Consider the following 27,416-nt stretch of genomic DNA (forward strand, 5'->3'; position numbering starts at 1 on the left):
CGAGAAAATGTCCAAATTAAAACAAGGCTATAAAAATGTCCAATATAAGGGGGGCATCCAGGGAAAGAATCTTGAAGAAGGCCGATGACTTTCAGGGTTTCTCTCTCAGCTGGAAAGGCCGATGGTGAGATTGCTAGCTTTCTCTGGGTCTCTGTCCCTTCTCCTTCTCTTGGCTCTGTGTTTCTGGTGGCTCTCATGGTTCTAAGCTTTTTCCAAAAATGGTTCCTCTTAAAGGGCTCCATTAAGCAACCCCAACTTGAATGGGTGGAGACATATCTCCATGGAAACCATCTAATCAAAGGTTACTATCCACAATTGGGTGGGTCACATCTCCATGGAAACGATAAAAAAGATTCCACCCAGCGATATTGAATGAAGATTAAAGGATATGGCTTTTTTGGGGTACATGATAGCTTCAAACCAGCACAGATGGTAATTGAGAAATATTAAAATTGCTAAAACATGTATCTTTTGATCCAGCAATTCCACTTTTGGAAGTTCATCCTGTAGATATACTTGAATGGGTATCTTGTTTAGTTAAAAAAAAAAAAAAAAGCAAGGTGGAAAACAGTGTGAGTCTCCTGTCTGCAAAAAAAATTGGGGCAAATAACATTCTTACTTTAATATGCATGAAGAAAGTGTGGAAGAATATACAGTAAATAAAATGATTACCTTTGCTTGGGCAGATAGAATGCAAGAGTGGAAGTGAGATCTTTCATATTTAACTTTATATATGTAATTTTTAATCATCTGAATTTATTATCAATTCTGTTCCAAAATTAAATTTAATGAAAGTAAGTCCTCAGTTTACTTCCCATCCCTTTCCAACTAGTGTCTTATTTCTCTGATCCTCGTTACAACCAGACCAATCTAACAAAAGTAAAGTGAAATTTCACAGTTTATTTTCATTTCTCTGATAACCCAAGTGTTTTTGTTTCCTCACTTCTAAAGCAGATACCATGCAATGGGTTGGCTTAAACAATAAATGGGAATTTATTGGCTCACAGTTTTGAGGCTATTCAAAATCAAGGCATTATCAAGGGGGTGCTTTCTCCCAGAAGATTGTGACATTCTGGGGTTGGCTGCCAGTGATTCTTGGTCCTCGGCTCTTCTGTTATGTGGCAGTGCACATGGCAGCTTCTCCTGGCTTTTCTGGATTCCGTAGACTTCTGGCTTCTTTTACTTTCTGTGTCCTAATTCCATTCTGCCTATAAAGGACTTCAGCAATAGAATTAAGACCTATCCTGATTCATTTGGGCCACATCTTAACTGAAGTAACGTCGTCAAAAGGTCCTATTTACAATGGGTTCACACCGACAGGAATGGATTAAGATTATGTTTTCCTGGAGTACGTAGCTCCATAGCACCACAGGTGAGTGCAGAAAAAAAAATACATGAATTTAAAGTTAATCTAGTTCTTTTTTATTCTTACTTTACAAAATTAAGTGATTAATTAATCAAGGGTGCAATGCTCATTTCTGGCTGTTTGTATCCCAGGGAGGAAACTAAAAGTCTCTGTCACTGGTCTTTTTTATTTGTAGACTCTTGGGAGGAGGCTATCTACTTCTGGAAGTTGTCTGCTCTTGTAGGCCTTTTAGACAGACGTAGAGTCAGATATTAAGTGGGACTGGGTATCAAGATTGTAAGACCTTAACCATATTTATGCTGGGATATATATCTTCATGAGTGTATGTCCTAGAGTTTAAGAATAGTTTGTGTGTGTGTGTGTGTGTGTGTGTGTGTAAGAATATCTGAAATTTTCTTTTCTGGCACAATTTTAAGACTTACTTTCATAGGTGTCTCATTATATATATTCAGTCTCCTGGAGTATATCCAGTGATATCCTTTTGGGGAATGAAGCTTGCATCTGTTTGGAATATGATTTGTACACATGACAATAGCCAACAGGATCATTCATTTGTAACTTTGAAATGATATTGATAATGAATTTTTTAATGTGAGAACCATGTATAATTTGTAGTTTTTAAAGTAATTTTACCTGTGAGATTTTTGTTTATCACTAGAGTATACTGAAGGGATTCCCTAGTGAGAAAATCAAAATCCTTAAGCTGTTTTGTGACTGTCATTTAGTCATTTAGCAAGGGAAAATCTGAATCCAATTAGAATATATACAAACTACTATTAAAACATTTAAAGCTTTGAAGTAACTGAATGAAATTCATATATAAATGTTGAAATGCCTTGAGGCAGGGGTTCCAATGTTTGTTCCACTCTTACAGTTTGTCTAATTATGATAAAGCAAGATTTTATTTTCCATTGAGTTTCTCATGTAAAAAAATTTTTGAACAAATTTACCCATTACTAGGGCTATTTTTTTAAGTATTAAAGATCTAGAGATGGTTTTGAATGACACCAAGCAATACAAGATGATCTTTTCCTCTCTCTCCCTCCCTTCCTTCCTCCCTCTCTCCCTCCCTCTTTCCCTTCCTTTCTTCTGGGAATTGAGGCAGTTTTTTTGCAATCAAATAAGTCTTTCATATTTAGAAATCAAATTAAACTACTATTTTTATCATATTAACGAAGAATAAACCAGTAAAGGCTGCTTCCTTATATAAAAGTCAGATACTTCTTTTTTTAGTTTAAAAAGTATTATCTTCAGTATGGGCTTTAATTTTGTTTTCTGAAACTTTCTTCAGATTTGGATTTTCTTTAATAATCTGACATTAAATTTCTTTATAAATGTTTTATTAAGGCACCTGAGGAAATTAGAAAGCCTCTGTGCTTTCATAGATTTAGTAACGAAATTTTCTTTAAACAGTTCACTGATTTAAAATGTAAGGAGTGAAATTTCATTTTAAGAAATATTTGAGTTTCTCTTATTTTACATTATGTAAGTGCTTATTAATCTCTATAAGCCAATAAGAATGGAGCTCCATTAAATTTTAAGAGACTTTATAATCACTTCTGGTCTTCTAATATGGTACATTACAAAACTCAGATTTTCAAATGCTAAACCAACTTTGCATTCCTGGGATAAGCCCTACTTGGACATATATACTTTGTGCCTGTGTGTGTGTGAGTGTTGCTGGGATTTAACATTTTAAGGATTTCTGCATGTATGTTCATGAGGGATATGAATCTGTAGTTTTCTTTTTTCATAATTTGTCAGGTTTGAGTACCAGGGTTATGTTGTTGTATTAGGGTGCTCTAGAAAAACAGAACCAACAAGAGATATCTGTAAATATGATATTTATAAAAGTGTCTCATGCAACCATGGGGATGTAAGAATCCAAAATCTGTATGGCAGGCTGCGAGCTGGCAGCTCCAATGAAGGTCCTCAATGAACTCTCAGGAGAGATTGGCTGGCTGAAGCAGAAAGAGGGATTATCTGTCTCTTCTGAATCCTCCTTAAAAGCCTTCTGGCAATTAGATTAAGCATCACTCATTGCAGAAGACACTCCCCTTAGCTGACTGCAGATGTAATCAGCATGGAGGCAGCCAAAGTGCTCATGATTTAAGTCCATTATCCTCACAGCAACAGATAGGCCAGTGCTTGCTTGTCCAGACAACTGGGTACTATCACCTGGCCAAGTTGACACATGAACCTGACCATCACAGTTGTTATTTAAAAAAAAAAAAAGTCGTTGGGAAGTTTCCTCTACTTCCATTTTCTGAAAGCGCTTCCATAGAACTGGTGTTATTTCTTCCTTCAATGTTTAATAGAATTCACTTGTGAAAATATCTGGGTAGGGAGTTCACTATGTGGGAAGATTTTTAATAACAGATTCAATTTCTTTAATAGAGATAGGGCTGTGGTAGGCAATGTCTGAAATAGCTCCTGTGCCAATTATTATTACCTCTCAGCTCCCAATTCACTCTTCAAAATATGATTTGCAATAATGGACAGAATTCCTTTAACCATCTCTCCTTCGCAGTGAGCACAATGATCAGCAATAGAGGGTGCTAATGAGGCATTGCAGGAGGTAGTTTTTCCTGCTGTTTCCAGCTGCTGCAGTGGTGTGGATGTAAGGATATCTGGCAGAGCTCTTCCCAGCCATGCATCCAGTACACGTCGCCCCTGGATGGCCTTGCAACCTTGGTCTGCCTTAGCAATAATCTCCCCATGGCCCTCGACACAGAAACTGGTACCCTGAAGGATTCCTGCCCCCAACAGTATCAGAAGGCCTTCTGCCTGCATTGGCACCGAAAAGCCTTCTACCAGCGCTGATGCCCCAGTTCCCTCTGTAGGCTCTTGCACAGTTCATCTGTGGGGTTGGGGGCTGCTTCCCACTTGCCAGCAACCAGTTCTGGCCTGGGAAAACCAGAAACATCTCTGTTTTCCAGTGGGCTTAACTATACCTTCTCTAATGAGATCTGAATCCCAGCCTTAGGAAGGGGGCTCCCTTCCAAGTTTGTCCTTTCTTAGGTACTCTCCCTCAGCCATAGGGTTCCATACAGGATTTCCTTTTTATCTTATAGTCATTTATTAGAGTTTAATAGTTCTTTATATTTAACTTGACCTGTTTAACCTACTGTGTGGTTTCTACCTCCTGATTGACCTACACGACTGATATAGCTCCCAATAAGCACCGCCTCCTGGTATTCACGCCCTTGAGGAATTCCTTCCCCTTGATTATGGGCTGAACCTACTGATTTGTTTCTAAAGAAAAGAATATGACAAAAATGATGGATGTCACTTCCAAGGCTAGGTTATAAAAGGCTGTGACTTACTTCTGTCTGGCTTTCTCTCTTGGCTCCTCACCCTTGCTACTCAGATGAAGCAAGCTAACCATATTGTGAGCTATGGAGAGGTCTCATGTGGCAAGGCAGTGAGGGCAATCTCCAGCCAATAGCCAGCAAAAACTGAGACCCTCATTCCAACAGTCCATGAGGAATTGCATGCTGCCAACAATCATAGGAAGCAGAGCCTTCCTAGTGAAGCTTTGAGACGACTACAGCCCTGGCCAACACCCTGATTGTTGCCTACTGGAGATACCCTGAGCAGAGGACCCAGCTAAGCCATACCTGGATTCCTGACCTACATAAACTGTGAGAAAATAAATGTTGTTTTAAACCACCAAGTATTAGGGTAATTTGTTATGTAACAATAGATAACTACTACAAGGGTTATTGCAGTTTACTTCTTCATTCAGTATCAATTTTGGTGAGTTTTATTTTTCAAGGCATTTGTCCATTGCCTGTAAGCTAAGATCTTATATTCTAAGGTACTAATTACCTTCATAGGTAAACAAAGTATGCCAATTTATTTGCTCAAAGAATACTTCAAAATTGTCCACAGAAAAACGTATATATAAATACTCATAGCAGCTTTATTTGTAACAGCCAAAAATTTGAAACAACCAGAATGCCCTTCAAGGGGTAAATGTTAAATAAATTTTGGTACATACGTATCATGGCATTACAACTCAGCAACAAAATGGAACAAGCTATTAACACATGCAACAATTTGGATGGATCTCAAAGAAATTATGCTGAGTGAAAAAAGCCAATCTCAAAAGGTTACAGACCATAACTATTTCATTTATATAACATCCTTGAAATGGCAAAATTATAAATGAAGAACAGATTAGTGGTTGCCCATGGTTAGGATGGGAGAATGGGGGAGAAGTATGGGCATGACTATAAAGGAACAGCATGAGGGATCTTTGAGGTAATGGAACAATTTGCTTACACAAATTTACACGTGATAAAATTCCCTAGAACTACACACACAGACACACAAGTGCATGTAAAGCCAGTGAAATCTGAATAAGGTCTGTGGATTGTACCAATATCAATTTCTTGGTTTTGATACTGTACTATGGTTAGGTAAGATGTTACTGCTAGAGGAAACTAGATGAAGGATCCATGTGTCCTCTCTGTTCTATTTTTACAACTTCCTATGAATTTATAATTATTTCAAAATATGAATTAAAAAATAGTTCAGTTAATCCTATCTATTCTCATGGCTTTAAATACCTATTTTAAACAGCACTCCCCCACCCCGCCCCTTATCTCCATCAGAGTGCCCACCGAGGTTTACTTTTGAGTAAATAAAGACCGGAAGAAAGTGAGAGATCTAGCCATGAAGATATTCTTTGGGGGCAGGGGAAGCCTTCTAGTCTTAGAGAGCAGCAAGTATAAAGATGGGAGTATGCCTGGTGTGTTGAAGAACATCAAAGCAGCCAGTGTGGCTGGAACATAGTAAGCAAAATACCCAAGCTTTTACTCTTGAGTAACATGAGAAGCATTAGAGGGATTTTGAGCAAAGGAGTGAAATGACCAGACTTCAGTTTTAACAGGATCATTCTAGCTGCTGTGGTCAAAATAGGTCAAGGTAGGAAAGGGAAGAAGCGCAGAGAAAAGGAATCTATCACAATAACTTGATTGATATATGACTGTGGCTTGAATTTGACATTTGACAAGTGGTCAAATTTGGAATATATTGTGAAGGTGGAGCTGACAGTATTTGCTGATGGACTAATTGTGAGCAAGAGTAGTCATGGGGAAGTAACTGAAATGGGAGGAGCTACAGGTTGGGGAGGCAGGAAATACCAGAAAACTCACATTTGGACATGTTAAGTTTAATTGGAGATCCTCAGTAGACTGCCCTCTCTAAAACTGTCCATTATGCTGAGAATTACTAACTCAGAATTACTTACACAATGGATGTATTACTTCTATCTAAATTAACCTTTTACTCACTTCTTGTCTGTCCCTCCAACTATAATGTAAGTTTCATGAAGTTAGGGACTAGTTCACTCCTGTATCCTGTATCCTAAATGGCTGGTATATAGTAGGCTCCTAAAAAATATCTGTTAAAAGAATGTCTGAAAATCTTAAAGTCTTGGACATTTGAAGATAGATACTATTTGATGCACCTGTGCTAAGACAAGTATGGTTCCCAAATGTGACTGCACATTGGAAACACATAGGGAGCTTCAAAAGTACTGATGCCTTAGTCCCACTCTGAGATTGTGATTTAATTGGTCTGGAGTATGATCTGGTCTTTGGAATTTTTAAAAGCTCCCTACGGGAATTGTTAATATGTAGATAAGTTTGGGAACTACTGCACTATGGGGCTTTCAATTATTAAAAAAAATTTTTTTAGTCCTTATTAAAGCGCATAATTCAGTAATTCAGCAAATTTACTTTTAATTTTATAAAATAAATTAACTACATTTTATAGTTATAGTTAATATAGTATTAACTATAAAGGAAATAAAATCTTCCTGGAATTTTAGATGTTTCCTTAAATTTCCTCTCCTTTGCCTGGATCAATTATCCATGGTTCAATAGTCACTTTCTCCAAGGCTTATACAAGATTACAGGTTACAAATATTTGTCTCTTTCAACAAGTCTGGGATTCTCAGCCAAATCTAACCCAACTTAATGTGTATACATCTAACATACTCCCTATATGCAAGTAACAACAAATCCTGGCAATTGCTCTCTCCTATCTTTCAGATCCACCTCTTTCCCTCCATCTCCACATGGCTATGTTCTCAATATTTATCACCTAGTTGACCGGACCTTCTAATTCATCAATCTCAGTTTTGCTTTTCACACTGCTGCCAAAGTGATCTTTCTAAAGACTCAAGTTGTTCAGACCATTTAACTTCCAAGATTCTCTGGTAGTCTTTTTGTGTTGTAGTCTATGTTCTTCATAGATGGTCCCTATCTACTCCTTTTAGCTATGTGACCTTGGGCAAATTCTCCAAGAGCTCTGCCTCAGTTTTCTCATTTACATAACGGCAATAATGATGGTACCTAAGTTATAACATGTTATATTATAGCACTTACAACTATAACTATAATAAATGCTCTAAGAGTTAGCCATTTATATTATTACTCAGAGAATCACTGTTCTTAAAAACACCCCTTCCATTGTACCACTTATGGCTAAAATTCCTAACAACACACCCTGAGTGGTGGAAAGAGGGTGGACCTGAACCAAAATTCTGACTCCACTACTTCCAGTTATGAGGACTTGGGCAAGTTACTTACACATCTCATATGTAAAATGGGGACTATAATGTCTGCAGTAAAGGATTAATATATAAAGTGGGTTGTTGTGAAGATAGGGTAGGTGCTTAGGGTGTTTCTTCCCCTCGTCTCTACTCGGTAAAATTTTATTCAGCCTGTAAAGCCTAGCCAGGTCATTTCTGAGAGAAGCACCTCCTCTGACTCAACACTCCACTCCTACTTGCCCCTTAATTTCTCTTTTGGAGTACACATACACTCTAATAGAAGATAGCTCACCCATCTGGTTATTCAAATTTGTCTTTCCCATGTTACTTACTGTGAGCTTCTAGAAGCCTATAACTTTAATGACAAGCACAGATAGAGGCTTCAATGTTAGATGAGGGAATGCATAAACCTACTCAAGACCCAGTGAAAACAGTGTCCAGATCACTCAGGCCGTTCTCTTTTCATATTCTGAGCCCCTGGAGAACTGTCTTCTACTTCTTCTGATAAAGTGTTTTGAACTAGTTAGTTATTTGTCCTATTTTCTCCAATGGACTGTGAATTCGTAGCATTCTCCTACACGGAAAGTGCTCTGTATTAATGAAGTGACTAACAGAATGAAGGGGCATTTCACCCTCTCTAAATCTATTCATTTCTTTCAGATCCTTTCCAATGACAGAAAGGATAAAGCAGGTGAGCATTTCAACCCCAACTTAAGGAGTTCCTCGTAGCTTTGTTATGTCAAAAAATATACCAAAGAAATCAAGATAAATATGCCATAAATTTAATATTGACACTATACAAATATTTAAGGTGGACAAATAATTTTATTTTTTGCATGCAAATACATGTCAAGTACTGCAAACTTTTTCCATCAATTTTCTCTCAAACACTGAAAATCATGATGCTCTATTCTGTGAACAGCCAAAGCTAATATCTCTTCACTTCAGTGCTACAGCAAAAACACACAGAATTCACTCTTTGCTATTCACTATCATCACAACCCTCATTGTTTCATCTCTGCCCTCCCCCCATACATAGGCCTTATGAGTCCTAGCCTTCCCCTCTTTAATCCTATTTCTATAGCACAAAGGGAAACATTACAATTTGGAAATTCAAATTGAAATAAATGGAATAGAATTTATTCCCATATATATTCCCCATTTCATTGTACAGAATTATTTTAAATTATAGTTTTAAATAGAAGCTGAGTATATGCCTTAAAAATGAGCATTAAATCCATCTTAGAGATGGTGCCTGCTTTTTACATGATGGGTGTACACCATCTTTAATTTCATTTACATTTCAATCGAACAATAGATTTGCAAAGAAAATGTCTAATACAGACGTAAAAATATTCACACTAGAGCTTTACAATCGGTTGTACAATTGACAAACAGGCCTCTTTTCCCAAACTTTCCAGCTAAGCAAATTTATAAAATGTAATCAATGCAACAAGAAAAACATTTCTCTTTCACTTCCAGGGAAAAGAATATGCAATAAACAGTATAAATGCAGACAGCAGTTGCTGCAAGCTAACCACGATACTCCCAAGTGGCTGTACAGTGGATATGTGCAGTACGAATAAAAGCCACATGTGTTGTATCACAACTACAGTATAATTGTTTGCCCAGCTAAGAGAATGCATGCATTTCCATGCCTTGGGTTATTAATGTGAGGCCTTATTCTTGAGAGGTTGATGGCATATGTGCAAATGACCTTGGCTTTTGGCAGTACTAACTGCAGCCAGTATCTGTGTTCCACTGGCTTGAGGATATTTTAAATTTTATTAAAAGAAAAAACTGCCAATTTCAGACTGGGGGGAATAACTGCTCTTGGAGTAAAAATAAGACTCCATTCTAATGTGGGTTCTTCCGGTCTGTGGCTTGGACTCCTTGTATTCCCTTGCCTGCAAAGGGATACAAAGAAACTGCTAGTATAAAGGAGTTACTAGCAAATTTATTCAATTTATCCAGAATATGGGATACTCCTTGAGCATGTTCATTTGTGTTCTGCTTACAGAAGGGGTCCCTATACAGAAGTGTTAGTAAGTGATCCCATCAACACTCTTCATTCACTAAAACACAAGAAACTAATATATAGTTGCAATGCAACTTTTCCCTTTAATGTTTTGTTACCAATACTGGTGACAACCTGCTCAGAAAATGACTGAAAGAAGCTAGGGAAGAAATACTGTGATTCAAAGTGGAAATCACTTGCCAAATCTGTTAACAAGACAACATGGGTTTTAATATTTAAATTGCGATCTAAACTGCAAAAGCTAGCTAGATATTTTTAAAAACAATTTTAAATTTCTACAAGTTGTTATGCAACCTGTAATTTTCTCAAGGCAGCATACAGAATTTGGATGTTAGAATATAGTTAGAATCAACTCAAAATTTGAGTGAAAGTGACTAAGTCGATACAACCTGAAAACTTGGTTCTAGTACGGGAAGTTTCATTATTATTCTTTTATTATAGTAAATAGCTACCAGAAAAAAAAATTGGTGTCATTAACCTAATAAACTACCTTCTCTCAAAAATTATAGTGCACAACTTTCATGCATGACACTGGTTTATCATATGCCACTGAAAGTTATGGCAAGAAAGAAAAGGGAATCTACTTTGTTCAAGTACTAACCAAAAGAAATACATAGGTAACTTTCTCAGAATTCATAAAACGAAATGAGATCATAAAAGAAAACCAGTGATACCATGTCCACAGTGTCTGAATGAGGCATATGGACTTTGAAATAAGGCTTAGAAATAGGGGGAAAAAAAAAACAAAAACAAAATACACAAACAAAAAGAATGAAAGAAAAAAAAACCCACCACTTTCCTGCTCTCCAGACTAGAGCCCAGTTTTCCCTGATTATTAGGCCATACGCAATATGCAGATTAGTTATCAACATTATAAATTTCCTCTTCTGTTGGCTTTATATCCTTTGATTTCCAAGCATGTGTATATCACAATGTGTTGGTAAAACTATCAAATGACAGGAAATGCCCCCCAAATTTAAGAAAAGCAACCTAGATACTCTTTTGAAGGATCAGATAATCAGCTCTCTTCTGTAAAGAACCAATGTCTTTACTTCATGTGACAAACAGAAGGTGGCCACCAGACAGAAAAAGGATGCAATACATAATAATGCCAACCAGAAACAGTTTCTATGTTGTTAGTGAGAAAGAGAGTGAGTTTTTAAGAACAAGGAGGTATTGTTTTATGGGATCACTGCTCAAGACCAGCATGAAGTTGGCAGGTATATACAAAAAACTGAAGCAAATATAATTTCACTGGTAAGTAGGCAAACACTAAGCAGTTTACCTCAACCCCTTCCAGCAGAGCACAACCAAGTTTCAAAATTTCAATTTTAAAATGAAAAAGATATGGTTAAATACACAAGATCAATTTATGTAGTATATATTCACCCTCAGAACGTGCTGAAGATGTTTTGTGTAGTTCTGTTGCAAAGAGGGTTCTTTCCCTGAGGGCACATAAGGAGCTCTCAAACTGTTAATAGGTCTCTATTTTGTAACAAAATAGCAATTTTAAAATCTTAAAAAAAAATACATTACCTTCAACATGGAAGATCTCACTATTTTAAGTATCCATGAAATAGACATACTGGTTTGCATATCCTTTTTTGGAATTACAAACAGCAAATAAAGTATACTGGAAGCATTTCAAATGTAATAAGCACATATCTATAGAAAGGTTCTGATATAAATTATATAACAATCATGTTCCTATAATATTCTAGTCTAATTTATAATGTCAGAAATAAGTTAATGCAACATGGTTTAAAACTCTTGTTCCTATTCATTTCAGAGTGAAATAAATAAAATATCTTTGTAGGGATGGGGAGCACTGGCCATGGGAAAAGGTACAGTACTAACTAAAGGAAACGAAGTCAAGGCTACTGTACTGTTATGCTACAAACAAACATCTTCATACATTTGAATATTAAATAAATGTGTAAGATCTTCCATACTGACACCGGAATATCAAAACTACCCTTTTGTTTCTCAGGTATATTTACAACTTATCAGTCACCTTATGAGCATGTTCATTAAGACAGGTATCAAACACCAGTATTTACTTATTCTGATCAAGAAATTTCAGGGAAATGTCAACCCTCCCACCCCTGGAAATGTGCACAAAACTTTTTATCAAAATTTTATCTGATACAATGCTGTGGTTTTGTAAAATAACTAAATAGCTCAGACGACCAATAACATGATCCTGTTTAAGCATCGTGCTAGCAGGAAAAGCCCTTACATACAGTACACCTGGTGAAAGATCAGCTTGGCTTAAAATATTCCAGTACAATTTTCAGAGTAAACAACTTCACAGAAGTTAATTAAAATAATAATAATAAAAGTCAAACTAATCTTAAAGAAACAGGAGAAAAACAAAGAGACAGACTGTAGGTAAGATCACCAGGAAGGAGTACCCAGCTTTTGTTTTCAAAATGTTGACTGAAATTTAGGCTTCAATGAAATATCTCCCACAATTCTTGGACATGACCAGTTGATGCATGAACATACTGCATATTTTCAGATGCCAAGTCAAAACAATTTTCAGTCACATTAGCAAGGCATAAATTATTCATATTTTGAAGTACGAATAAAGTTTAGCCAATGTTCTATTACATGGTTCATAGTCTTATCAAACTAACAGTCAGAAAACAAGCAAAATTAAACCTGAACATGAAGTAACAATAAACAATATTTAACCAAAATAATGTAGAGAACATCCAAATTAATTAGTTTAAATTAAAAACCCAGCAATACCATCTTGTTAGTCAGTGCAAACGCTACATACAGGGTTTTCTCAAGAAAGCTGAAAGCACCTGATTCTTTTGCCAAGTCATCAGATTCAATAATGTACAGGCTTAAATCTGCATTTAAAAAACTGCCATTACATTAGTGCATAATTTATCAAAATTGTAAAAACGATTCTGCATAACTTAGGAGAATTTAATATCTAGTACATCAGCTGAAAGACTTAGGCACTTGGTTATATTTTTAATTACTTACTTCAACAAGTAGCCTGTGTATAAATATTAGTAGTAATAAAGCAGAAACTATTCTTGAAAAATGGAAAATTAAAAAAACGATTTCAATGTTACAGATAAAAGCACTGCACCACACTCCTACATATAATGCAGTAAAGAAAGCTAGTGTATAACCCTGTAAAATTCTATGGTAAGAATGCCTAACCTCACACTCTTCAAAGTAAAAAATAAAAGAAAAAAATTTTTTTAAATCCATGCAAAGTCTCATAACAAAAGATAAATAAAGCAGCTGGAATGAGATGGAATTTTTTCTCAGTGAAACATAAAATAGAAATAAATAAGTTAATTAAGTCTACTTTCACTAGATGTATCATTGTAGGATCCTGCTAGTTTAATAACTGAGTTGTTAATTTTCTATTGAAGCCATTTAAAATAGGAAATGGCTCAGTTACTGCACCGGATTGCTACAAACTCATAAAAAGCTGCTTGAAGCTTAAGTTAAATGTTGTCCAAATTCCAATCATTTCTGGAAAGTGAACATGTTATTCTAGTAAAGTAAATTCTTTTTTTTTTTTTTCAGAACGCTAATGCAAGAGGGCTTGAAGTATCAAAGAGTCCACAGGAAATGGATGCCCCCAGTAATATCTTCTTTTTTAAAAAAAATATACATTATATAATATATATTATATATATATATATATATAAAAAGCTAGTGTAAATGCTTCCATGGTGTAGTCACAAATTTGAAAGATGAACCTCCTTTCAGCTGTTAAGCATCTTCCCATTTGCAATAGGTTTTAAAAAGTCGTTTTTATCTTCAGACATAACGTGAGTTTTCAGAATCAGGTTGCCAACACTGACAGATGTGGTGATGGGGAGGCAATTTGCATTATTTATGGACACTGGAAGTGGCTGGCTAAAGCAAGACGTTACCGGCAGAACTGTTTTTTGTTCCTCCCTGTGGGGGGAAAATGACATTGAAAACAAATTAGCTCTAAGTGAAAACTTTTAGAATAAACATGTACGCTAAAGAAAAATTTCATCAAAATTTCAGAGCTCATAGCAAAGGTATAGCTTTATTCACTGACCGTATCAGGTCACTAAAAAAGGCCTGTTTTCTAAACATTATAAGTGAAATACTGCTAATTTAAGGCCACAAACTATAACGTTCAAGATTAAACTCATAATAGGACTGAATTTTTCAAACCAGTTACAGAAAATGGCAATATTACAGCCACAAAAATCTTAACATGAATTTTTAACAAGGAAAAAGGATTTTTTGTAGTCTATAGGTTTGGCTATCAGATTGAAGAATCTGATGTGGAAGGCAAAGACTAACTTGTATCCCAACAAAGAGCAAATTTCAGGCTATTAAAAAAAAACACTATATATATATGTATTGGTCAATCTGATGTATAAATTCCCTCACAGCATAAAGCCATAAATGAAACTGAACACTACATCTGCTATTTACTGGTTATGAATTTTCTGTCTAACACTCACAGAATCACATGGTCTTCACCTAAGCTCTGTCTCTTCTGCTCTAGTGGTTCCTTCTGATGCTGTTGGACTGGAAGCCCATTTTCTACTGCTGTCCCATTCAGCATCTGATCATTTTGAGAACTGATACCAAGTTGTATGTCCAGGATCTCCTAAGAAAATAAAACCTGTTAATCTTTCATTTAAAAGTATTTTATTCTTTATTTTCCAATGGTACAAAACCTCCTAAATATCTAATTGTGGTACTTACTTCAATTTGTTCACCTTGTCCGTCAGGTTCATCAGTATCAAGTGCTGAAAGCTCTAACTCAATATCCCTATCAGGCTTAGTATCTGTTGCATCTTCTGTATAATCACTCTGTAAATTAAAAAATACTGATTTTTTACTTGTGGAAACTGGGATTTCCCTTTTAAATTAAAGCAGAACTCCAATATTATAACTAAATATTTATTTAAGAAATCTGGGACCACAATCTATTTTTACTCAAGTTTTAAAAACAATTATCTATCAGAAAAAAGTACAATAAATGCACCATTATATAAACCAAAGTAGAGAAGCAGCAAATATAACAAATCATTAAACAAGATGTTGCGAGGTTCAGTTTTTTACCTCTCCATTTCTCAATTCAATTTCCTTGCTTAGAAGATTTAAGGAAAGGTGTCGGCCTTCATCCAGGGAATTCCACTTCTGTTGCATGGCCAGAGCATTGGCTTCCCTCTGAAGAAGTAATGAGTTACTCTTGGCCTGGGGGTGGGGTGGGGGGAGTAATAACTTTCAACCACAGCTTTCAAATCCAATTCAATTTTTAAAAAATTCAAGTCTGAGAAACATAGAGCCTACCTGCTGAAGTTCAATGCTCAAAAGATCTCCAGTACTGGAATGCTTTCTATGACCAGATAAATCAGTAACAATGAATCTGTCCCTTTAAAGAGAAATATTTTTTTTGTAGTAAAACTGAAAGAAATCAAGTAACTAAAGCAATAAATTATATAGTTCATGTAACAGATTGATGCTGAAAGCTTCAGTCATTATTCCGAATGTGAAAGGACAATTTTTTCACAAATTTGTTCCATAGCTCAAACAAAGCACATTCATGAACAAATGGGGGTAGGATTTGTTCTCTGAGGATACATATAAATCTGAGAATACAGAATTCTAAAGAATTAAAAGCATCTTTACCTTTCAATATAGTGTGCTGACGGTGTGGCCTCATTGCCATATGAGCTCCACCTTGAATCAACAGCATTGACATAAGGAACATAGTCTATAAAAATGTAAAAACAATAATCACATCAGTGTATAGATATGACTGCATACTTTTTTTTTTTAATTTTAAATAGAGTAGTAGTAGGTCCACGGGCAAATCATGCAGAAAGAGGTCACATATACTCCACCCCTCGCACAGAGTTTTCCCTATTATTGACATTTTGCATTAGTGCAGTACCTTTGTTACAAATGATGAAACAATATTATTATAACTATACTATTATTATAGTCCATAGTTTACATTAGGGCTCACTCTTTGTGTTGTACTGTTCTTTTTCTTTTTATTTTTTGAATGTATACTTTTTTAAAAAGATCTGTATCCTATCCTAATAGTCATGTGGTCCTGGTTAAACCATTTAATTCTGAGTTTACCGCGATGTTAAATGTAGGGAAAAGTTCATACTTTTGGTGCTGACAATGAAAAACCACAGTGCCTAGCACATGTCAGGCTACGTTAAATGGATTACCTGATACACTGATGGGCTTAGTTGCACTTCCTTGGGAAGCAGTGGCTTGGACAGGATCCGTGGTGTGGTAACCTGTTCGGGAAGATCTGGAGATTGCACCCCATTTTGAGATGATAGGTCCATCACTGAAAGGAATAATTGGGTCTTCTTCTTTTGCCCTTCTCTGAGTTTCAAATAAATGCACTCTTCTTTTAATATCTCCACTGTCCAGATCCTGCATAAATCAAAAAAGATCAATGAAAGGACTGTTGGGAATTGCTTCAGCTAGTAAATCAAGTATACGTTATTAAAAGATATATAATAATGGTAGCCTATTTCAAATTCTGGGATCTGTTCTATATCTACTTACTGAAGTGTGCTTTGAAAATTATTGTTTACTTTCTTTGCTTTGTATATATGCTACATTATACAATTAAAAAGTTAAAAAAACATAAGTTTTCTGGTAAATTTAACAATAGCTCTAGATCTCAATGATAATTCAATGTCTATTTTAAACCACTGAACTATGCTCAAATACTTTAAATGTGAAATGCAATTTATTTCAGACTTACCCAAATATAACCCTGCTGCTTACAGATGAGTTATATAGCAACAATATGCAGATGAAAGCATTCAATTATTCTTAGACTTGAGTCAACATGCATTATTCCCTCCCCCACAAAATCATACCATTAACACAGCATTTGAATTAGCAATTACATCTTTGGGCTCTGAATCGATGGCATTTATACAGGAGCCTATGGTGCCACAAGACCAAGGAGAATAATGGGAAAGATGATCTTCTTCGTATTTTGTACCACTCACACTTTCAGAGAACTGATTGGAGGGGGAAAAAAAGCATAGCCAATTAGAAAGAAACTTAAAATTTGTAAACTTGTAACTGATGTAAGTTAATCATTATAGTATACACAGGAGTTCATAATGAACAATTACACTTTTAATAAATAACATAAAAAAAACTCTCATAAATAACAAACAGTACTTATACTATTTGTATTTATATTATTTATGAGTAGAAAATAGCATGCTGGTTTCTTGAAGATGATTGTATAATGATATACCTTTCACAATGTGACTGTGTGATTGTGAAAAACTTGTGTCTGATGCTCCTTTTATCTACCTTTTCAACAGACGAGTAGAACATATGGAATAAAAATAAATAATGGGGGAACAAATGTTAAAATAAATTTAGTTTGAAATGCTAGTGATCAATGAAAGGGAGGGGTAAGGGGTATGGTATATATGAATTATTTTTCTGTTCTCTCTTTATTTCTTTTGCTGAATAGATGCAAATGTTCCAAGAAATGATCATGATGATGAATATGCAACTATGTGATGATATTGTGAATTACTGATTATATATGTAGAATGGAATAATCAAAAGTTAGGAATGTTTGTGTTTGGTGTTTTTTGGTATTAAAAAAATTTTTTTTAATTAAAAAAAGAAAATAGTATGCTTTGTCTTTTTGCTTCATCCTCTAAATATTCATAAAGAACCCTTAATAAACCATCAAAACCAATCAACACGTATTGCAACAAATAGCAATACCATTTCTAACTTGAAAAGGTAAAAGAAAAAAACACACAAACATACCAGCACATAGACACACATCACAGGCCCCACCCATCCTAAGGGTCTATAAATTTTTCGAGAAAATAATAATGTGTATATAAGGGAACATAACTAAAAAACTGTGTAGTATTTATTAAGTAATGCACAAAAGAAATTCAGAGAAGGCTATGGTAATAAAACAGGATAAATTTTAAAGAGATGTGAGAAAGTATTACCATAGTACTAGAACACTAAAGTTCTAACTATCATTAAATTTAGTTTACTATTTACACAGATAAAAGAACTTAAGACCAAAAAGATTAAATGCCTTATCCCAATTCATTTTGCTAGTTAATAGCAGATCTAAGTCTCAGGGAAAAAGTTACCTCCTAAAGCACAGTAGGAAAACTGGAAACACATTTTCTATCAGGCAAATGTCACTTTGTTGTCAAGATGTTTACCTGCTTTGAAGAAGTTTAAGTTTGATAAGATGGATATGAATCTAGTTTAACATATAATGATTTATTGAAATATTTATGAAATAATATAATATCTATGATTATTTCACAATAATCCAGTAGGAAGATGGGGTATGAAATCAAAAAAGACTGGCCATGAGTTGTTAATTATGGAAGCTAAGTAACAGGTGTATGGGTTTTTTTATACTATTCTCTCTACATTTGTATAAGTTTGAAAGTTTTCATAAAAAGATTTAAAAATTTTATTTTAGGACTACTAGGAGTAGAGAGAACAGAATAAATAAGAGGACACTATTTAAAAAATTTAACGTCCTAACATAACATAGATTATTACTGACTGAAAACACCAGGGTAAAGAGAAACCATCTGATACAAAACCTGGTTTTGCAGTGCAAAGTACAATAATTAACAGGGGTATAAGCAGCATGAGTAATAAAGTAGGCCATTTCTGTACCTCTTGTGATGTACGGAAAAAATGCCTCAAAGAGGATTCAAATCCCATGTCTACTACTTACAGACCTGGGCAAATTACTTAACTTCTCTGAGTAGAATTCTTCATCCGTAAAACAGGGAAAATACCTACACCCTGAAGTTTTTGTAAGAATTAAAAAATTAACATTATGTAAATGCTTAGTACAGTGCACGGCACGAGTAAGTATGCAATAAATGGTAGATAAAGTTCTTATTAATAAAAATCATAAAAACAATAAGAACTACACTGCTGGAAAGATTCTGGATTCTTGGTGGAAAAGGACCATGTATGTCTTAATGGTCTTCAGAATCTCACAACAGTAAGCCATAGTGTTTACACACTCAATGTTTACTGAACTATACTAACTGAACACCCAACCATTGAGAAATATCTAACATAGCTAATCCTGGTTTAAATGTGTGCTCTGAAGCCAGCTGTTTGATCTATCTTGGCAATGTTAAATGATTAAAACCATTCTTACATCAGTACGAAAGTCTACACTGAATAGAGGAGAAGGCGGTGTTGGTGACTGTGTTGCCACAGGAAGAGTTGAAGAGACAAGTGGTGCTTTCTGAGTGTGATACTGTGCCCACTGCTCTGGTTTTCTTCTTATCTGCTCTTCGTAACTGGTTTTCAAATGACCACAAGGTTCCTAAAGAGGGATAAAACAAACTATCTTAATAATCTAGGGAGCAGTAGATAAATTTAACTACCCTTATTTCAACTGATGAGAACAAATTATTATGTAACAACAAAAATACAGCAAGGAAGCCACCACACCCTATTCCCTATGCACTTGAAGTTATTCAATCAACTAATGTTAAAAGTAAAATTGGATCACTCACTTTTCTAATTTAAGAAGGTCAATTGTAAATATGTGGGGATACTGAAGAAAGGCCCTGTGCTTGTATTTTGAAGATTTCTTTCAATCTTCCCATCAGTTTCCTATCAAAATATAATATTTATTGAGCATTTATTTGTATCAGGCCCAGTTTTAAGAGGTTTGTTTTTTTTCTGATTTAATACTCACCACAGTTTAATGAGGTAGGTACTATCATTTCCATTAAATGGATAAATAAACTGAGGCTCAGAAAGGTCAAATAACTTTCTTAAGTCACAGAATTAATAAATGGAGGAGCCATGATATATATACCTGGGCAATTTGCTCCAGACACTGTGTTCTTAACCACTACACCATAACAGCATTTCTATTCCTATTATCACTTACCCTTGGTAAAGGCACAGTCGTCCTTGGCTCACTTGCTGGCTGACAAGCCACTGAATAATACCCATCTAATGAGTTATATCGTTCCCTCAAAGAGGTCTGATAGACAGATGAATGCATCACATCCATTGGAGGCAAAGAATTGCTTCTAATAATGTCATCTCGTTGGTACATAGGTGGGCGCCAGATGCGCCTGCTGTCATACACAGGAGCATACATTCCAGAAGGTACTGGAGGTACTGGTCCATACGGCTGCGGAGGAGGAGGTTGGTAAGGAGAAGAATTCATTCGATCTCGAGGGGAAAATGTACTGTAATGATCGGCATATGGCACGGAAGCAGGAGGGAGGGAGGACTCTGGAACATTATTGGACCTCACAAAGCGAGGAACACAAGGAGCCACACCAGCTGGTACCGTTGGAGGTGGTGGGTAGTACCCTTGAAAATTGGAAAGAGGAATATTTAATGTGATCTTAGTAAATTCAACATTATATAATGGCTTAAGTCTAAAGCAGCCTTTAATGTGGGAAAATAAAATAAGCTTTGCACCTTACCTTAGTTACCCTGTTTTATGAGGAGGCAACATACTTTCAAGACACCACTAAATGAAAATCATTAATGTTCAATACTTTGTTAAATTGCTCCTTATAAACACACGACAGAACTATTAACAGATGGTTGGTAAATTTCTTTCTAGGGCACTTATTGCCACAGGTTTTAGATTTAAATCATTGATACTCTTTAAAAAATACTTTCATTGAGACATATCCACATACATACAGTACAACCACATTATATAATCAATGGCTCACAATATCACATAGCTGTGTATTCTTTACCATGATCATTTTTAGAACATCTGCATCACTCCAGAAAAAGACAAAAAGAAAAAACTGAACCCATATATCCCATGTTCACCCTCCCTCTCATTGACCCAAAGTATTTCATCTACACAACTTTTACTCTTTATCCCCTCCCCTTATTTATTTATTTTTTATCCCCCCCTTTTTTTACTCATCTGTCTACACCCTGGATAAAAGGAGCACCAGACACAAGGTTTTAACAATCACACAGTCACATTTTAAAAGCCATATAATTATATAATCTTCTTCAAGAATCAAGGTTATTGGAACACAATTCGACAGTTTCAGATACTTTCCTCCAGTACACCACAAACTAAAAAGGGATATCCATATAACATAAGAATAACCTTCAGGAAAACCTCCTAATTCGCTTGAAATCTCTCAGCCAATGACACTTTATTTTGTCTCATTTCTCACTTCCCCCTTTTGGTCAAGAAGGCTTTCTCATTCTGATGCAGATCATTGATTCTTATCTTTTTGTGGGGGCAAGAGTTAAACATCTTTTTCAAAATCTATATAAGCTATGCATGATCTCAGGAAAACATACATGTCTAACCCAAACATTCTGCATACCATCTCAGGGAATTTACAGAACCCCCCCTGAAGTTCATTCACAGATCCTATATTAGAGTCATAGGAATTACAACTTTAAAAATACTGGTATATAATATATAAACTCAGAGATTCTCATGGCTGGAAAAAAACTTGGGTGTCACGTAGTCCAAAGGATTAGTTTATGTTGACATTTTAGATAGATATAAATAATCCACCCACTATCTAAAAACAAATGTTAAATCACATTTTTTTCCCCTTAGAATTATCTAAAAAGTCTAAAATTGTCAAAAATTACTTACCTGTTTGTGGATACTGTGGTACTTCAAAGGGTATCTGAGTTCTTGGATCTTGAAAATACTGAATGTTTTCAGAATGCTGAGGATATACTGGTATTCTAGTTACAAATGGGCTGGATTTTGGAGGCACAGAATTCAGCTCTGTTCCAACATTAGGGGGCCCAGCTGAGGTAGCTGCTACATTACTTACAGGAGTCTTGGGTGGAGAACCAACTTTACTGGGGAGAAAATTTAACAAAGGGCAAAAGACAAATCACTGTGACTGTTAAAGTCTCTCCCAAGAGGAGTTTTTTAGTAAAATTACACTATGAGACCATTTACAGAAAACATTTTAGACATTTCCGTACTGACATATATGGCAATGAATTTCATTGTCACTCTTCATTGCTAATTCAAAGGGTCACAGTAGCCTATACCATAACATTTAAACTAATACTATGAAAAGGCAAAATCTTAGAATTACAAGAAAAAGGCAAAAAAATCCATGACAAGGTAATCACTGCCTCATGAAATCATGCAACAATCAAAAAATACAGATTAAAGGAAAAAAGCTAATTTTCAGTCACATCCTAGTCAGACAATTAGATTACTACAGTTATACCCTAAACAACTTTCAGGATTCTAGGTTCTCCTTCACAACAACCCCTCTCATACCTCTGTGCTTTTAACTGTATTGGTCCTCTAACTGGAAGGCTCCTTACTTACCACTCACACTTTTAGAATTAGACCAGGTATCATCATCTCATCGCTAAGAAGTCTTCCACTATACTTCCCTGTAGAATTATTCATCTTTTTTTCTGTGTTTCCATAAAATTTGGAAAACAACTCCAGTATAGTACCTTCTAGAGTGTTTTATATTATGTGTTTACATGTTTATTTCCCCAACTAGACTGGAAGACCATTAAAAACAGGGACTTACAGTGTGCATGTAGGTGATCCATAATTTCTGAATGAATAAATAAATGCTATATTCAGACTCATTTTTAAAACATGTTCCTTGGTCCATCATTCTTTTTTTAATACAGATATAAGTCACATACCATAAAATGCACCCTTTTTATACATGTTCAATTCAGTGATTTTTGAGATATATATATATATATATATATATATATTTTCACCAGGTTATGTAACCCATACTACTACATAATTAGGGAAAATTTTCATCACCCCAAAAACAAATGGTCCCTGTTCACATTCATTCACCATTCCTCCCCTCCAGCAGCCCCTTGGCAATCACTAATCTTTCAGTTCCCATGGACTTGCCTATTCTGGAAATTTTATATGAATGGAATCATACAATATGTAGCCTATTGTTTATGGCTTCGTTTACTTAGCATATTTTCAAAGTTCAGCCTTGTAATGTGTAACAGTACTTCATTTTTTTTTCATTTCTATAGCTGAGTAATATTCCACTGAAAGTATATAAAAGGTTCACATTACCTTGCCATAACACTTCAAAAAGCTCATTTCCTAAAGCTATATATTATATATATACATCATAAAGTCTTTGTAATCTGGTATCAACTTATTTGTCCAATCTTGTTTTACTCCAGTCTATATCATAAACCTTCAGTTTTAAAAGGCTAATCTCCACAATAGTCAATAGAATTATCAACAAACTTAAATCAAGTTTTGCTGTTTGCTTTTCTGAAATCTCTCACATTTCTTCCAGCTATGTTATGTTTTCTTGTCTTTTAATCCAACTCCAGTATTGCTTCATTTATATAAATGTTATTTCCACAACTCTATCCTAAATTCCTTAAAGGCAGAGATATGTACTTTTTACATATTTCTAACGTGTCAAAAGCAGAATGATTGAACAAAAAACATCTGTTATCTAGACAATGTTCTGATAAATGTTTTCTAAAATCTCTCCCAGGTAAGATCATAAGAGTCCTTTAATAAACAATTCCCCTCATCATATGCTGAAGACAGAAGTAGAAATATTAATGTTTACCTAGTTATCATTTTTTATTACATGAAATCGATAGCAGTTTACTGTGTGCCCAGCATAATGTTTGTTTCTAACAAGTCTATAATCAATACTGACAGACTATTTATGGAAAACAAAAACTAAACATGCATTTAGCTCATATTTATAAAAGATGCCAAAAGAATACCAAAATATAAGATTTTAGAGTTAGAAGTAACTTTTCAGATCCTCTCAAAGTTTTCAAAATATTAATAATGGTGGTAAAATAATAATAGAAGATACTTATTGAGTGCTTACTATATGGAACTCAGTAAATTGTACATTGCATTTACAATTTAATCCTCTCAAGTAACATATAAAAATGGGTACTATATAAAAATGGGTACTATGATTTCATGGATGAATAAAATGAGAAACAGTACAGAGAGATTAGATTAAGTAACTGACTTAAGATCAAACAGCTAGGAAGCAGTGAGTCAAAGTTTGACTCCAAATTTCCCCTCTTAACTGTACACCCCATTAGAGAGTACAAATGAGGTAGATGGAATTGTTCTGGATGAAATGGGCTGCAGGATCAGTATCTCACCTGCTTAGGTAATTACTTAGCTCCTTTCCAGCACCTCTATGGAATTAATTCTAAAGTTCAAAGAAACAAGTGAAAAAAACCTAATTTGGTCTAACCCCATTAGTTTACAGTTAAGAACAACAAAAAACAGAGTTGAAGTGACTTTAACAAGGTCACAGAAGTAGCTATTCAAAGCTAGGATTAGAACTTAAATTTCTTGTAATGCTTTTTCTACTACATCAAACATTCGGTATAAAAATTCTGATTAGTTTTTACTCAGGATAAATAAAAACACTCAGGGGTTTCTAAAAACAATAAAGAGTTCACATTAATTGAGTTTTACCTAATACCTACTTTTCAGTTACAGACTCTGGAGAGGGCCCAGCAGCATTCTGACCATTAGTGCCAACCTTCCCCACTTTCTTCACAGTCTCCAGAGCTCTTAATGCATTGTCAGTGCTACGTGGGATTAGCTGGGATACACTGTTTTCTGCATTTGAAATCCCGTTTGTACTTGGAACAATTTTCCCAGTTGTTTCAGTACTTCCTATGACAGAAATGACATTTCCGGCTGTGGTTGTAACAGTGTTGCTTACACCAACTTTATTTAGAAGAGGAAACGTTCTTACAGTTGCACTGATTTTTTTGTTCCTTAACCGATACCTGTTTCAAAAACAATCAAAATATCAGTGAATATTTCACTAAATCTTACTCTAAAAAAAAAAGGCTAGGGAAAAGATTTTAAAAGGAGGACAAAGCTTTTTAAAAAGTTTCTTCAGCTAAATATTAAATATAGCCTACATCAAACTCTGCTGTGATAGATGCCACATGAAAATATGATATATGCCACTTACAGATGTACACAGTATAGTAGGCACATAATTAATTGCTTTAGCAAAGTGCACATATATTCAAAGAAGCTTTTTAGGGAATGGGAAGGGATTCTCTTGAAAACTGCATATAATTAGAATATAATGTACACCATGTGAAAATGATAAGAACTGATACCAAATTTAATTGGGAACACAGAATGAATAGAAGAAGAATGTAAAAGTTGAAAGCATTTTCTGCTATTCCTAAATTGTTAAAGCAGCATATAATTTAATAAATAAAAACATATAACTCATTCTTAATATGTTAAGTATTATATTTAATATCTGTACTTTTTAGATTAATGTTATGTGTAGAGTAAAAACATTCAGGTTAAAGACTTTTCTGATATTAAATTTTTAGTTTTATTTATGGTGACCAGATACTGTACTCCAAGAAAATTTGTTTTCACCTATATAACAAAAACTTCATTATAATGCAGTCCCTCCAATATTTTAAAGTAGAGAGCAATTATATTACATGAACAGAAATAAAACTATACACATTTGAGGTCATAATTATAAATAGATAATCTATTATTGATTTTTTATGAATAAATATTAATAGCATTAGTTATTATCAATTTTTCAGAATTGTTTCCCCATTGTTGTCCTTCAGTATCTATCAACAGTTTCATTATTCAATTCTTCTCTTTCTCTCTGTCTCAAACACAGACATATAAATATATACACACAAAATACACTAAATAAAACTGAAGTCTTTTCACATCAGACTGGCTGAAGGTGTAGTGATAGAAAATGAAGTTAAAACAACAACAAAACAGGTTATAGTCAGTTTACAAGTGCCATCTTGTGGGCACTGAGGAACCAATGATTGCTTTATAATTAAGGAGGGACATGAGTAGACCTGTATTTTAGAAAGACATTTTGGAGGTATGGAAGGGCCCAAAGATCCCTGTACTTTCTTCAACATGCTCTCTGAAACCTGCTCTTCATTCGTGACTTCAAAAACTCTTACACAAAATGCTTAGCTGCATCCTGCTTTTCATCTTCAAGGACAAACTGCAGATGTCCTTAAGTTACCAAAAACATTCTATTCTAGCAAGCAAAAAATAAAAGTTTTGATTGTGAGCCTAACAGAATCACCATTCAAAAGACAGCAGTTATGAGAAGTAAAATCTTAATCAAGGGAAATAAAGTGAATGACACGTATACACAGGGTCCTAGCATCAGAGTAGGTAAAGTCATTTCCTACTCAGGTAAGAACACTTTCATCACTTAGAATCTGAACCTCATTCCTGAAAAAGATAAGTACCCCTATTTTTAAAAAAAAAAAAATCCATGAGCTTCTGTAAACACTCACTCCATTCCTTATTCAGCTTAGAATCCACTATCCACCAATCTCCTGCAAAATACCTTAGCCTACTTCCCCTGTTGAATTAAACCGATAAAAACTCTAATTTTGGTTAAACACAATTCTTTACTTACTCAAACTTCATACGGCCAAAAGAAAAGTACTGATTTTCTATATGAAACCATTTTCCATCTTAGCAAAAGACACCACCCAATAAAGTAGGCCCCAAACCTTAACTCCTCTCTATTCTTCATATCCCATATTCAATCTGTCAGTCCTGTCAGTTCTACTTTCAAAATATATTTTAAATCCAACCACTTTTCATCATTTCCATTGCTACAGTCTAGGACCAAGCTCATCTGGACCACAGCAGCAGTTTCTTAATTGGCCTATATTCGTGGAGAAGACAGAGTGACATTTCTAAGACAAAACTGAAATCTCACCATTCCACTTGAATAAAACCCTATAATGCCTTCCTGTTGCAACCAGAATAAAATCCAAATTCCTTATTTCCATAGCCCACCAGAACAATATGATTGGGCCCTTGCCTACCTCTCCAACCTTATCTTTTTTCGTTCTTCTCATTCACCATCCTTCAGATGCACTGGTCTTTTTATTTCCTGAACATGCCAAGCTTGTTTCCAACTCAATCACTTCTGGAAAGTGAACATGTTATCCTAGTAAATTCTTTTTTTTTCCCTCCAGAATGCTAATACAAGAGGGCTTGAAGTATCAGAGGGTCATAGGAAATGGAGGTTCTAAATCACTTATGCTAAACTTATTCCTACATAAGTACAGTTTCAAAGCAAACCATTTTGCAATATAAAGAACTCTACAATGTGAAACGACTTGTATTTCTGAAATTCATCACAAACTTTAAGACTGCATATGACACTACAATAGTAACTAAAAATTAAACCTATATTAAAGAAAATTCTCATAACTTACTTTTCAAGTTCTTCCTGAGAATGGGCAAATGTACAATTTGTTCCTCGTGGACAACCCCCTTGCTGTCGCAAATCTCTGCACATGCTAGTCTTGTATTTGCTGTTTGGCTGAGGCTACAAAAAAGGAAAACATCAGATGCGTGTTACAGTAAAGATTCCAGT

At 34.9% G+C, this 27,416-nt stretch overlaps 1 protein-coding gene across 8 annotated transcripts in view; it reads right to left on the reverse strand.

The window, feature by feature from the left end:
• Positions 1-8,736: 8,736 nt before the first annotated feature.
• RC3H2 (ring finger and CCCH-type domains 2) overlaps positions 8,737-27,416 on the reverse strand; it is a 45,365-nt gene continuing 26,685 nt past the window's right edge. For 6 of the 8 annotated variants that reach the window (XM_077144139.1, XM_077144133.1, XM_077144134.1 and 3 more), the window contains 13 exons: positions 27,256-27,368; positions 24,478-24,786; positions 21,626-21,840; positions 19,913-20,346; positions 19,166-19,336; positions 16,851-16,997; positions 16,182-16,395; positions 15,628-15,712; positions 15,289-15,370; positions 15,058-15,192; positions 14,698-14,805; positions 14,451-14,599; positions 8,737-13,905 (listed from right to left, as the gene is read on the reverse strand). In XM_077144139.1, the coding sequence (XP_077000254.1) occupies positions 13,710-13,905; positions 14,451-14,599; positions 14,698-14,805; positions 15,058-15,192; positions 15,289-15,370; positions 15,628-15,712; positions 16,182-16,395; positions 16,851-16,997; positions 19,166-19,336; positions 19,913-20,346; positions 21,626-21,840; positions 24,478-24,786; positions 27,256-27,368 (2,358 nt within the window). In that variant the 3' untranslated portion in view covers positions 8,737-13,709. The remainder of the gene's footprint in view (positions 13,906-14,450; positions 14,600-14,697; positions 14,806-15,057; positions 15,193-15,288; positions 15,371-15,627; positions 15,713-16,181; positions 16,396-16,850; positions 16,998-19,165; positions 19,337-19,912; positions 20,347-21,625; positions 21,841-24,477; positions 24,787-27,255; positions 27,369-27,416) is intronic. The other 2 variants (XM_077144140.1, XM_077144141.1) reach the window with 2 other exon arrangements.

Source organism: Tamandua tetradactyla, chromosome 2 (genome assembly GCF_023851605.1).
Source record: "Tamandua tetradactyla isolate mTamTet1 chromosome 2, mTamTet1.pri, whole genome shotgun sequence".
Taxonomy (NCBI): domain Eukaryota; kingdom Metazoa; phylum Chordata; class Mammalia; order Pilosa; family Myrmecophagidae; genus Tamandua; species Tamandua tetradactyla.